The 13,256-nt window shown below is 45.3% G+C and overlaps 1 protein-coding gene across 3 annotated transcripts in view; it reads left to right on the top strand.

The window, feature by feature from the left end:
- The window catches only part of EML2 (EMAP like 2), an 80,294-nt gene extending 67,467 nt beyond the window's left edge, over positions 1 to 12,827 (top strand). For all 3 annotated transcript variants that reach the window (XM_082264344.1, XM_082264345.1, XM_082264346.1), the window contains 3 exons: positions 1,215 to 1,310; positions 8,164 to 8,294; positions 12,564 to 12,827. In XM_082264344.1, coding sequence (XP_082120470.1) covers positions 1,215 to 1,310; positions 8,164 to 8,294; positions 12,564 to 12,689 — 353 coding nt within the window. In that variant the 3' untranslated portion in view covers positions 12,690 to 12,827. The remainder of the gene's footprint in view (positions 1 to 1,214; positions 1,311 to 8,163; positions 8,295 to 12,563) is intronic.
- The last annotated feature ends 429 nt before the right edge of the window (positions 12,828 to 13,256 follow it).

Genomic DNA, 13,256 nt, shown 5'->3' with positions numbered 1-13,256 from the left:
GCCTTAAGGGATTGCCCAGGCACAGTTTGAGGGAAGGGTTAACACTGATTAGTTTGGCTAGAGTCCCTCTTAAACTTAGGGATCTGGCCTGGTTGTGCTTCCATGGAAGGCTCTATGTTCGGGGCAATTTGAAATTCCGCAGTGGGATGGATCGTGGTTGTCCTCGGGAGGAATGTACAGGTGAGGAGGAGACTATGGACCATTTTCTGCTTCATTGCCCTTTTAACATAGAGGTATACAAACAGGTGGGGCGGGCCCTCGGTGTTCCTTTCCTCTCCAGGCTGGGTTATGCTGAGTGGGTGTACGGAGCATTCAATACTGGTGGGGGCTTTTGTTTGGATACACTTTTTTTAGTTAGCTTAGTAGTCCGTTATTACACATGGAACGCACGGTGTCAGGTCACCCTTCGGCGTAAAATCCTTCCTGTTCAGGTGGTGGTGTGTGACATTCTGCATGAGGTGGGGAAGATTCGGGTGTTTGAGAGAGACAAGTGGGGTCAGAGGGCTTGGCTGAAGGCGTGGAGGGGTTTCAAGCCTCCCTGACTGCCAGGAGTCTCTTTCCCGGGTGTGGCTTTCTGTCTCTTATCACCCTAGATTTTTTCTTAATGCTCAGTTTTTGATAAATGGCTGCATACATAGGTGATGGGTTGTGCCTCTTAGGCCCTCTCTGCTGCTTTATGTAAATAGTTTTGGTATCCGACTATGTATATATTGTATATATTCTGCACATAAATGTGTATTCCTATTTTTTCTGTTGGCATATTGTACTATAGTTCTGTTTTTTACTTTTGTATAAAATTTGATGCTTGATTCTTTTCAATATAAGATCAGCAGAATCCTCCAGCAGTGCAGAGTATTTCAGGAGAGGAGAGTTATAGAGGAAGGAGCAGAGTCCTCCAGCAGTGCAGAGTATTTCAGGAGAGGAGAGTTGTAGAGGAAGGAGCAGAGTCCTCCAGCAGTGCAGAGTATTTCAGGAGAGGAGAGTTATAGAGGAAGGAGCAGAGTCCTCCAGCAGTGCAGAGTATTTCAGGTGAGGAGAGTTATAGAGGAAGGAGCAGAGTCCTCCAGCAGTGCAGAGTATTTCAGGAGAGAAGAGTTGTAGAGGAAGGAGCAGAGTCCTCCAGCAGGTAGAAGTGTGCTGATCCCATAGGAGGTGTTGGGTAATGGGATACAATATTTATAGATGATGATGTTGATCTTTTCTTCTCTGCTCAGGGGATCCGGACTCGGCAAAGCAGATTGTGAGTGCGGAGAGTGTGCGGAACGCGGAGTGGGAGAACGCTTCCTGTACTCTCAGCTTCCATGTGCTGGGTAAGTGAAGTGTGGGAAGACGTGGCCAGACCAGAGCTCTCTGTCTGACAGTACACAGCTGAGCTCTCTGCTACAGGATAACAAATTACTTAGAGCAGTGGTCCTCAACTCCGGTCCTCGGGGCTTTAGTCCACTAAAGCCCCGTACACATGCAACGATTATCGGCCGACCGATCGCGTCCGTCTTTTGTCCAGAGTGGTGTTTTGTTGGTTGGAATGTGCCTAGACGCGAATTTTCTCCCCAACAAAATTCTACTTCAGAAGTGATGTCATGTGTTGGATTGCTTTCTTTGTGTTCTTTCTTCTCTGAGCATGCCCAGTCTTGCTCATCAGATTTTTCCCTGTCGAAATCTGTACTGACTGCACAAAAATCAGCCGTTGTGTTGACGGCCAACAAAAATTTTATAGCCTGCATACCAGATTTTTTTCGGCCGAAAAGTCGGAGTCGGTTGTCGGAATCATCATACTAACAAGCCGAAAATCGGCAGATCGGTCGTCGGACGAAAATTCTCTGCCAATTTTCGACGCGTGTGTACGGGGCTTAACAGGCCAGGTTTTCAAGATAACTAAATTATCACAGGTGATATCATTTGCTGCTCAGTGATTGCAGTATTCTAGTCTGCATCTACCCAAGGTAATACTTAGAATCTGGCCTGTTAGTGGGCCCCGAGGACCGGAGTTGAGGACCACTGACTTAGAGAATGCAGGTCAATGATGGTGGCACTATGGTCTTCTTGGTCCCTGGGGGGAGGGAACCTGATAATGGCACATTGGAGTCTTTGTGATCTCTGTGTGTGTGTGTGTGTGTGTGTGTGTGTAAGGGGTCCAGCTGCAGGACTTTGTAGACCCAAAAAAAAAAAAAAGCCTTTCTTCTGATTGGATGGCGTGTCCTGGATAGCAGATCTGGGTTATCGATGCCCTACACTGAGGTAGATATCAGACCCAGCTATACTGTAGATGTCCTACAATGAGATAGATATCAGACCTGGCTACAAATGTCCTACAATGAGATCAATGTCAGAACCGGCTACAGATGTCCTACAATCAGATGGATATCAGACCTGGCTATAGATCTTCTACAATGAGATGCATAATATCAGACCCGGGCTACAGATGTCCTGCAAAGAGAGAGACCAGACCTGGGCTACAGATGTCCTACAATGAGATGGATATCAGACCCGGGCTACAGATGTCCTACAATGAGATGGATATCAGACCCGGCTACAGATGTCCTACAATGAGATGGATATCAGACCCGGCTATAGATGTCCTACAATGAGATGGGGTCAGACCCGGCTATAGATGTCCTACAATGAGATGGGGTCAGACCCGGGCTACAGATGTCCTACAAAGAGAGAGATCAGACCCGGGCTATAGATGTCCTACAATGAGATGGATATCAGACCTGGGCTACAGATGTCCTACAATGAGATGGATATCAGACCCGGCTACAGATGTCCTACAATGAGATGGATATCAGACCCGGCTATAGATGTCCTACAATGAGATGGATATCAGACCCGGCTATAGATGTCCTACAATGAGATGGGGTCAGACCCGGCTATAGATGTCCTACAATGAGATGGGGTCAGACCCGGCTATAGATGTCCTACAATGAGATGGGGTCAGACCCGGCTATAGATGTCCTACAATGAGATGGGGTCAGACCCGGCTATAGATGTCCTACAATGAGATGGATATCAGACCCGGCTATAGATGTCCTACAATGAGATGGATATCAGACCCGGCTATAGATGTCCTACAATGAGATGGATATCAGACCCGGCTATAGATGTCCTACAATGAGATGGATATCAGACCCGGCTATAGATGTCCTACAATTAGATCAGACCCGGGCTATAGATGTCTAACAATGACATGGATATCAGACTCTGGTTATAGATTTCCTACAAAGAGAGAGATCAGACCCGGGCTACAGATGTCCTACAATCAGATGGATAACAGACTCGGGTTATGGATATCCTACAATGAGATGGATATCAGACCTGGGCACTCTGTATTGACTCACCGTGTCGTAATTCTGGGGGTTCACTTCCTATTTCCATCGGTATCATTGATAGGTGAAGGTGGAGTGATAGGAGTGTGTGTGGGGTATTGATTAGATGACGATCAGATCACATTTTTTGAGCCATCTGTGCAGAAATCCATAAATTCCAAAAGGTTCACAACCTGTGGTCCCTGACACCGACTTCTGACCCCAGATAGTGATGATTTGGGGTGTCCGTACAGAGATGGTGATGATTTTGGGGTGTCAGTGGCAGGCTGGGGTAAGCCTACAAGGGAAGCCAATGAAATCCTGAAGACCAATTGTGATGACCAGTCAGCTGTGCCCAGCCCTGGCCGTTTCTGAGCAAGACAGATCTACTGGCCAGCAGGGGGTGACAAACTACAAAAGGTTTTCCAGTTAAGTTCTAACGCATCCAAACAATAACCCAATGTGGCCGGAGCCAATCCCGAGTGATTGCCAAAAAAAAAAACGGAGGGCCTGGAATGCAACCAGTAGGCTTCCCTGCTAAAGTGGAACTCCGGGCAAAATCAATGACGTTTATGAATAGAAATGTTTGTATTACCAAACCCTTCTAAGGGGGATTGGTGAATGTGGGCTTTGGGGGGACTTTATTGGTATCATACTCATAGTATATACAGTGCTTTGTGAAAGTATTCGGCCCCCTTGAACTTTTCGACCTTTTGCCACATTTCAGGCTTCAAACATAAAGATATAAAACTGTAATTTTTTTGTGAAGAATCAACAACAAGTGGGACACAATCATGAAGTGGAACGAAATTTATTGGATATTTCAAACTTTTTTAACAAATAAAAAAGCTGAAAAATTGGGCGTGCAAAATTATTCAGCCCCCTTGAGTTAATACTTTGTAGCGCCACCTTTTGCTGCGATTACAGCTGTAAGTCTCTTGGGGTATGTCTCTATCAGTTTTGCACATCAAGAGACTGAAATTTTTGCCCATTCCTCCTTGCAAAACAGCTCGAGCTCAGTGAGGTTGGATGGAGAGCGTTTGTGAACAGCAGTTTTCAGTTCTTTCCACAGATTCTCGATTGGATTCAGGTCTGGACTTTGACTTGGCCATTCTAACACCTGGATATGTTTATTTGTGAACCATTCCATTGTAGATTTTGCTTTAGGTTTTGGATCATTGTCTTGATGGAAGACAAATCTCCGTCCCAGTCTCAGGTCTTTTGCAGACTCCATCAGGTTTTCTTCCAGAATGGTCCTGTATTTGGCTCCATCCATCTTCCCATCAATTTTAACCATCTTCCCTGTCCCTGCTGAAGAAAAGCAGGCCCAAACCATGATGCTGCCACCACCATGTTTGACAGTGGGGATGGTGTGTTCAGGGTGATGAGCTGTGTTGCTTTTACGCCAAACATAACGTTTTACATCGCTGCCAAAAAGTTTGATTTTGGTTTCATCTGAGCAGAGCCCCTTCTTCCACATGTTTGGTGTCTCCTAGGTGGCTTGTGGCAAACTTTAAACGACACTTTTTATGGATATCTTTAAGAAATGGCTTTCTTCTTGCCACTCTTCCATAAAGGGCAGATTTGTGCAGTATACGACTGATTGTTGTCCTATGGACAGAGTCTCCCACCTCAGCTGTAGATCTCTGCAGTTCATCCAGAGTGATCATGGGCCTCTTGGCTGCATCTCTGATCAGTCTTCTCCTTGTATGAGCTGAAAGTTTAGAGGGACGGCCAGGTCTTCGTAGATTTGCAGTGGTCTGATACTCCTTCCATTTCAATATTATCGCTTGCACAGTGCTCCTTGGGATGTTTAAAGATTGGGAAATCTTTTTGTATCCAAATCCGGCTTTAAACTTCTCCATAACAGTATCTCGGACCTGCCTGGTGTGTTCCTTGTTCTTCATGATGCTCTCTGCGCTTTAAACGGACCTCTGAGACTATCACAGTGCAGGTGCATTTATACGGAGACTTGATTACACACAGGTGGATTCTATTTATCATCATTAGTCATTTAGGTCAACATTGGATCATTCAGAGATCCTCACTGAACTTCTGGAGAGAGTTTGCTGCACTGAAAGTAAAGGGGCTGAATAATTTTGCACGCCCAATTTTTCAGTTTTTTATTTGTTAACAAAGTTTGAAATATCCAATAAATTTTGTTCCACTTCATGATTGTGTCCCACTTGTTGTTGATTCTTCACAAAAAATTACAGTTTTATATCTTTATGTTTGAAGCCTGAAATGTGGCAAAAGGTTGAAAAGTTCTAGGGGGCCGAATACTTTCGCAAGGCACTGTAATTACATAGATTTGTTACCTTAACGTCCTGCCACCATTGCCTCCCTGCTCCTCTACCGCCATTGCAGCATGTAGCTGTATTTATGCCCCAACCCAAACACGTCACCTCCGGTGGGAGGTGACGTATTTCCGGGTCCGGTCTCCAAGTGCGCATGCGCCGTTCGGCGCACGCACACTGCTATGTATGGGAACTCCACATGTCGTGGGTTCCCAGCAGCCGCAAGTGAGGGCGGAAGCATCAAAGGTATGTCTCCGCCCCTTGCTCAGAGACCGCAGCACTCGCCGGAGAAAGATCCACAGCACCACCCAGTGGCCAAATCGGAGCACCGCATGTATAGGGCACAACACCAAAGCTCATTAGGATCCAATATAGGACATACCTGAAATCAAAACGCATTACGAAGATTTTAATAAATCCATATATAGATGTTATCCATACTTAGATTTAATGTCAAAAGCATTTAGATCATTATATTACAAAGTTATTTCATAATTTGTTAATTTTATGAACAACTACGTTACAAATACATTACATAATTTCAAATCTATTTTTTCGTACAACCATTGTTCTCTTTTTCAAAAACAAAAACCACCATATTGTTGAACTTATCCCTTAGACCAGTGGTCCTCAACCCTGGTCCTCAGGGCCCACTAACAGGCCAGGTTTGCAAGATAACTGAAATACATACCAGGTGATATAATTTGCTGCTCAGTGATTAAAGTATTCTAGTCTGCATCTCCCCAAGGTAATACTTAAAATCTGGCCTGTTAGTGGGCCCTGAGGACCGGAGTTGAGGACCACTGCCTTAGACTGTATATCTTTTGGACCTCAAGGGCTGCTCGGCTTGGATTAAGTTTTAAGTATACTTTCTCCATTTCAATCAATAAACTCGATCCATATATTCCTGTGTTCTTGCTTATTATGTCCTCACACCTTAAAGAAAAGGCCTGTATGTCAGGACCTCATTGATGCCGAGAGATTCAGTGGCATTGAGAGATTCTATCCAATAGGTCTCTCTTTGAAGCACTCGTTTGTCCCAGTTGCCTCCCCTAGGATCTGGGGGTATTACTTCCAACACATAAAAGCTGACAACTGAGTTATTGTATCTATGGTGTAATGCTATGTGTTGAGATACTGTTGTTTTGTATTTTACCACCTTCCTAGTAGTATAAGTGGTCGCCAATTCTTTGATTAAATTGGCGTACCGTCTTTCCCACATAAAAGGCATGGCAGGTGCACTGCATAAAATACACAATGCTCTGTGTGGTACAATCCGCAGAGTAATTTGCCCTGTGCCATCTGCCGTTCGGGAGGGACACACCTCTTCCCTCCTTAACCCATGGGCAGCGGGCACAGTGCCTACATCTATAGGTCCCCTTTGGTTGTGTATGGAGTTGGCCTTTTGGTTTATAATGGCTACTGACCAAACTATCTCGGATAGAGGGGGTTCGCCTGTAAACTACTTCTGGATGAGGTTTAAGATACTTGGCCAATGTATAGTCATCTGTTAATAGATGCCAATGTTTGGCCATGATGTTACGTAATGTTTTTTCGTGCATGGAATATTAAGTAATGAATTTCACTGTTTTCGTTTCTTTTTTAATTGTTGTGTTATAGATTAGCTCAGCTCCAGGGCGTGCTTTAGCTTTTATTGAAAGCTTTTCTTAAAAGAGTTTTGGTGTAACCTCTCTCCAGAAGTCTGTTTCGTAAACCATTCGCTTGAAGCTGAAAATTAGCATCAGATGAACAGTTTCTTCGAAGACGGAGAAACTGTGCATAGGGCATGCTTTTCACTAGGGGGGCAGGATGGGCACTTGCTGCGCACAAAATGGTATTCGCTGCGCTTGGCTTTCTATACAGGTCTGTTTCTAATTCTCCTGTAGGGAGAATGTTGATCTGGATATCCAAGAAAGATAAACCTTTTGTACTGATGGTATGAGTGAATTTGAGGTTAAATTCATTTGTATTGAGAGTTTTCAGGAAATTTTCTAATTCCTATCTTGGACCTGTCCAAATAATTAGTAAATCGTCTATATAACGATGCCAACCTAAAATATAAGGAAGCCATTGACATGTTTGTACAATGTTGCCATAACCTTTTTTTATTTGGCTTGTTGGTTGTTCCAATTTCCTACTTTTTTATATGTTCTTTTGTAAAATCTTTAATAAAAACTATTGAACATTAAAATATTAAGAAAGCCAAGATTCCATATAATCACTGGAGAGTACCTGTCTCTCCCAGCCACCCAAATAGAGGTTGGCATATGATTATATGTTTATAATATAGAGCACAATCATATTAACTATGTTTATGAATAGAAGGTGAGCCCTGTGAGCACCCCCACAAATGTTCTAGGGTTTGTCTCTGTCCTGTAAATGTCACTTTACCTGGTCAGCTTGGCCTGTATACGAAGAGACCTCTATATAAAGGAATGAGAATTAGCAGGGGGTGTAATGCCCCGTATTGTATAATATAATAATAATAATATACATATAATGCCCAGAATACAGGATGATACAACCCTCTCCCTTTCTACTAACATGCGTTTCTTCTCCAGGGGTGTGGCCAGACGGAGCGGATGGGACAGATATAAATGCTGTCAACAAGTCACATGACCGGAAGCTGGTGGCCACAGGAGATGACTTTGGAGGAGTGCGTTTGTTCAGCTACCCCTGTGTGATCCCCAGGGTAAGAGTCACTCTTCATATGTGAGGATATTTCTGTTTGGTTCCCTGGGGTAAGAGGGGCTCGTCATATGTGAGGATGTCTGTTTGGTTCCCTGGGGTAAGAGGGGCTCTTCATATGTGAGGATATGTCTGTGTGTTGCTGTAGGTGGTCACTATGTAGGTAGGTAGTTCCTCATCCAGTATAGTTACATTGTCCTAGCCAACATACATGGACAGTGGATAAATACTCAGACACTGATCAGCCATAAAATGATGACCACCAACCTAATATTGGGTAGGTCCCCCTTTCCTGGCCAGTCCAAACATGGCCTCCACTAGACCTCTGAAGGTACGCTCAGATCTCTGGCACCAAGTCATCACTAACAGATCCTTTAAGTCCTGTAAGTTGTGAGGTGGGGCCTCCATGAATTGGACTCGTTTTTCCAACACATCCCACAGATGCTTGATTTGGATTGAGATCTGTTGAATTTGGAAGCCAAATCCAACACCTCAACCTTACATAGTTGCATAGTGAGGTTGAAAAAAGACATCAGTCCATCCAGTTCAACCTATGATGTGTGTGTGTGTGTGTGTGTGTGTGTGTGTGTGTGTGTTTGTTTGCTGTTAACCGTACATTGTATACCCCTGTATGTCGTACATTGTATACCCCTGTATGTCGTACATTGTATACCCCTGTATGTCGTACATTGTATACCCCCTGTATGTTGTACATTGTATACCCCCTGTATGTCGTACATTGTATACCCCCTGTATGTCGTACATTGTATACCCCCTGTATGTCGTACATTGTATACCCCCTGTATGTCGTACATTGTATACCCCCTGTATGTCGTACATTGTATACCCCCTGTATGTCGTACATTGTATACCCCCTGTATGTCGTACATTGTATACCCCCTGTATGTCGTACATTGTATACCCCTGTATGTTGTACATTGTATACCCCCTGTATGTTGTACATTGTATACCCCCTGTATGTTGTACATTGTATACCCCCTGTATGTTGTACATTGTATACCCCCTGTATGTTGTACATTGTATACCCCCTGTATGTCGTACATTGTATACCCCCTGTATGTCGTACATTGTATACCCCCTGTATGTTGTACATTGTATTACCCCCTGTATGTTGTACATTGTATTACCCCCTGTATGTTGTACATTGTATTACCCCTGTATGTTGTACATTGTATACCCCCTGTATGTTGTACATTGTATACCCCCTGTATGTTAGTACATTGTATACCCCTGTATGTTAGTACATTGTATACCCCTGTATGTTAGTACATTGTATACCCCTGTATGTTAGTACATTGTATACCCCTGTATGTTGTGGTCTTTAAGGTGCCCATCTAATAGTTTTTTGAAACTATCGATGCTCCCTGCTGATACCACTGTTTGCGGAAGAGAATTCCACATCCTTACTGCTCTGACAGTAAAGAACCCCCTACATACTTTAAGGTTAAACCGCCTTTCCTCTAGTTTTAGTGAGTGGCCACGTGTCTTATTGTATTCCCTTTCTCTAAAAAGTTTGTTCCTTATGCTAGGGTCACCAGTACAGTATTTGTACATTGATATCATATCCCCCCTCAATCGTCTCTTCTCCAGAGAGAATAGGTTCAGTGCTTGTAGTCTTTCCTCATAGCTGATGTCCTCCATTCCCCTAATTATTTTTGTTGCCCTTCTCTGGACTCTCTCCAGTTCCAGCACATCCTTCCTGAGGACCGGTGCCCAGAACTGGACAGCATACTCCAGATGTGGCCGGACCAGAGTCTTGTAGAGCGGAAGAATAATCTCTTTATTTCTGGAGTGAATCCCCTTTTTTATACTTCCCAGTATTCTGTTGGCTTTGCTTGCGGCGGCTTGGCATTGCATGCCACTGCCAAGCCTGTTGTCTACCAGTACCCCCAGGTCTTTTTCCATCCTAGACTCACCCAGAGGTTCCCCCCCCTAGTGAGTAGCTTGCTTTCTGGTTTCTGACACCCAAGTGCATTACTTTACATTTTTCAACATTAAACCTCATCTGCCATGTAGTTGCCCACCCCGTTATTTTGTTCAGGTCCGCTTGTAAGGTTTCCACATCCTGCATAGAAGATATTGGCATGCTTAGTTTAGTATCATCCGCAAATACTGAGATTGTACTCGATATCCCCTCCTCTAGATCATTTATGAATAAATTAAACAGGATTGGTTCCAGGACAGAACCTTGGGGGACCCCACTTTCCACACCCGCCCAATCCGAGTACTCCCCATTAATCACCACCCTCTGTACTCTCCCCTGGAGCCAGTTCTCTATCCAGGTACTCACCCTATGGTCCATACCTACCTTCCTTAGTTTGTACAGTAAGCGTTTGTGGGGAACGGTGTCAAAGGCCTTTGCAAAGTCCAGATACACCACATCCACAGGCCTTCCTTTATCCAGATACACCACATCCACAGGTCTTCCTTTATCCAGATACACCACATCCACAGACCTTCCTTTATCCAGATACACCACATCCACAGGTCTTCCTTTATCCAGATACACCACATCCACAGGTCTTCCTTTATCCAGATACACCACATCCACAGACCTTCCTTTATCCAGATACACCACATCCACAGACCTTCCTTTTTCCAGATACACCACATCCACAGACCTTCCTTTATCCAGATACACCACATCCACAGACCTTCCTTTATCCAGATACACCACATCCACAGACCTTCCTTTATCCAGATACACCACATCCACAGGTCTTCCTTTATCCAGATACACCACATCCACAGCCTTCATTTATCCAGATACACCACATCCACAGACCTTCCTTTATCCAGATACACCACATCCACAGACCTTCCTTTATCCAGATACACCACATCCACAGACCTTCCTTTATCCAGATACACCACATCCACAGGCCTTCCTTTATCCAGGTACACCACATCCACAGGCTTACCTTTATCTAGGTGGCAGCTCACTTCATCGTAGAAGGTTAATAGATTGGTTTGGCACGAACGATTTTTCATGAATCCATGCTGATTACTACTAATAATACCGTTTTCATTACTAAAGTCTTGTATGTGGTCACTTATCATCCCCTCCAAAATCTTGCAGACTACAGATGTTAGGCTGACCGGCCTATAGTTACCCGGGATATATCTCGGCCCCTTTTTAAGTACCACGTTGGCTTTTTTCCAATCAGCTGGCACCATACCCGTCTGTATATCCTTAAAGATCAAGAATAATGGTCTGGCAATCACCTGGCTGAGCTCTTTAAGAACCCTCGGGTGCAAGCCATCCGGTTCCAGTGATTTATTTATGTTAAGTTTCTCTAGTTTAGTTCCAAGTCTATCTTCTGTTAGCCATGGCGGCACTTCCTGAGGTGTATTATTTAGTTTGGCCTTGTTCAGTCTTCTCTCCTCTCTTCCATCAATGTGCCTTCCCTCCCGACCTCCATCAACCTCAGACTACGCAGGGGGCCCTTTACTGTTAGGGCTACAAGATTGTGGAATTCTCGACCACAAATGGTAGTAACTGCGGGAAGTATGGCTACTTTTAAAAGACTCTTAGACGTACATCTCAAGGATCAGAACATTCAGGGATATGTGAGATGATTACAGCCACACACACCTACACAGGGGGAACTCCGCCCACACACACCTACACAGGGGGAACTGGATGGATTATTGTCTTTATTCAACCTCAACTACTACTATGTTACTATCAATGAGCCTACTTGGTTCTGGTCATTATGGGGGGTGATTGGTTCTTTTTATCATTTTGGGGGTGGTCATTTATTGTAGAAGGTGATTGGTTCCAGTCCTTATTGGGGGAGGTGGTTTGGTTACGGTCACTATGGGGGGGGGGGGGGGTAATGATTGGTTCTAGGAAATATGGGGGAGGCGATTGTTTCTGGGCAATATGGGGGGGGGATGATTGGTTCTGGTCACTACGGAGGGAGGTTATTGGTTCCAGTCATTATTGGGGTTGATTGGTTGCGGTCAATATGGGGGAGGGTGGGATAATTGGTTGCGGTCACTATGGGGGGATGATTGGTTGGGGGAATGGGATGATTGGTTGCGGTGACTATGGGGGGGAGATGATTGGTTGCGGTGACTATGGGGGGGGGTGATTTGTTGTGGTGATTATGGGGGGGGGGAGATGATTGGTTGCGGTGACTATGGGGGGGGGGGGGATGGGATGAATGGTTGCGGTGATTATGGGGGGGAAGGGGGAAGTTGATTGGTTGCGGTGACACTGACCCTTGTCTGCATTGTCTCGGTCCAGGCTCCCAGTCACCGGTATGGTGGACACAGCAGTCATGTGACCCGCGTCTCCTTCCTGCACAACGACAGCACTCTGATCTCTGTTGGCGGAAAGGACAGCACCATCCTGCAATGGACGGTCATGTGACCCGGTACCGCCGGCAGCCTCCTGCACAGCACCTCCAGCTGTCTTCCCTGTAGCTCCGCCCGCCCCGCCTTCTCCCCTCACCTGTTCCTGTAGCGGGATTTTGATATGCACCGTTCTTGCTTCCAGCTGATTGGTTGACACACTCGAGGCACCTCCCATTTCCTGTGGACAGACGGAAAGCATGTTACCACGGACAATCTCCACTCCAGACCCCGCCTCCAGATGGCGGGGGAGCACCTCGTCCTAGACATAGAACCGCACACAGGACTGACTGCAAATGTCCTGCAATAAAAAATGTCCGAGATCCCAGACTCCGCTCTATCATTCACTTCCGTCACAGAGGGGCCCCCGGCATGGCAGCAGCTTGGGGCCCCCAAGCCTTTTATAGAATATGGATGAGGATTATAATGGGTACAGAGAAGCTCCTCCCCCTTCATTGTCTGTACTGGTCCCATCCAAATGCCTACAATACCCCCCTGGTGAGGGGGCAGCCAGGCGCACGGCTATCACCAACTGCACTATACCCTGGTGAGGGGGCAGCCAGGCGCACGGCTATCACCAATTGGA

The sequence above is a fragment of the Pelophylax lessonae genome, assembly GCF_965119305.1.
Source record: "Pelophylax lessonae genome assembly, chromosome: 7".
NCBI classification, from domain to species: Eukaryota; Metazoa; Chordata; class Amphibia; order Anura; family Ranidae; genus Pelophylax; species Pelophylax lessonae.
This window is presented reverse-complemented; position numbering and strand designations above follow the sequence as displayed.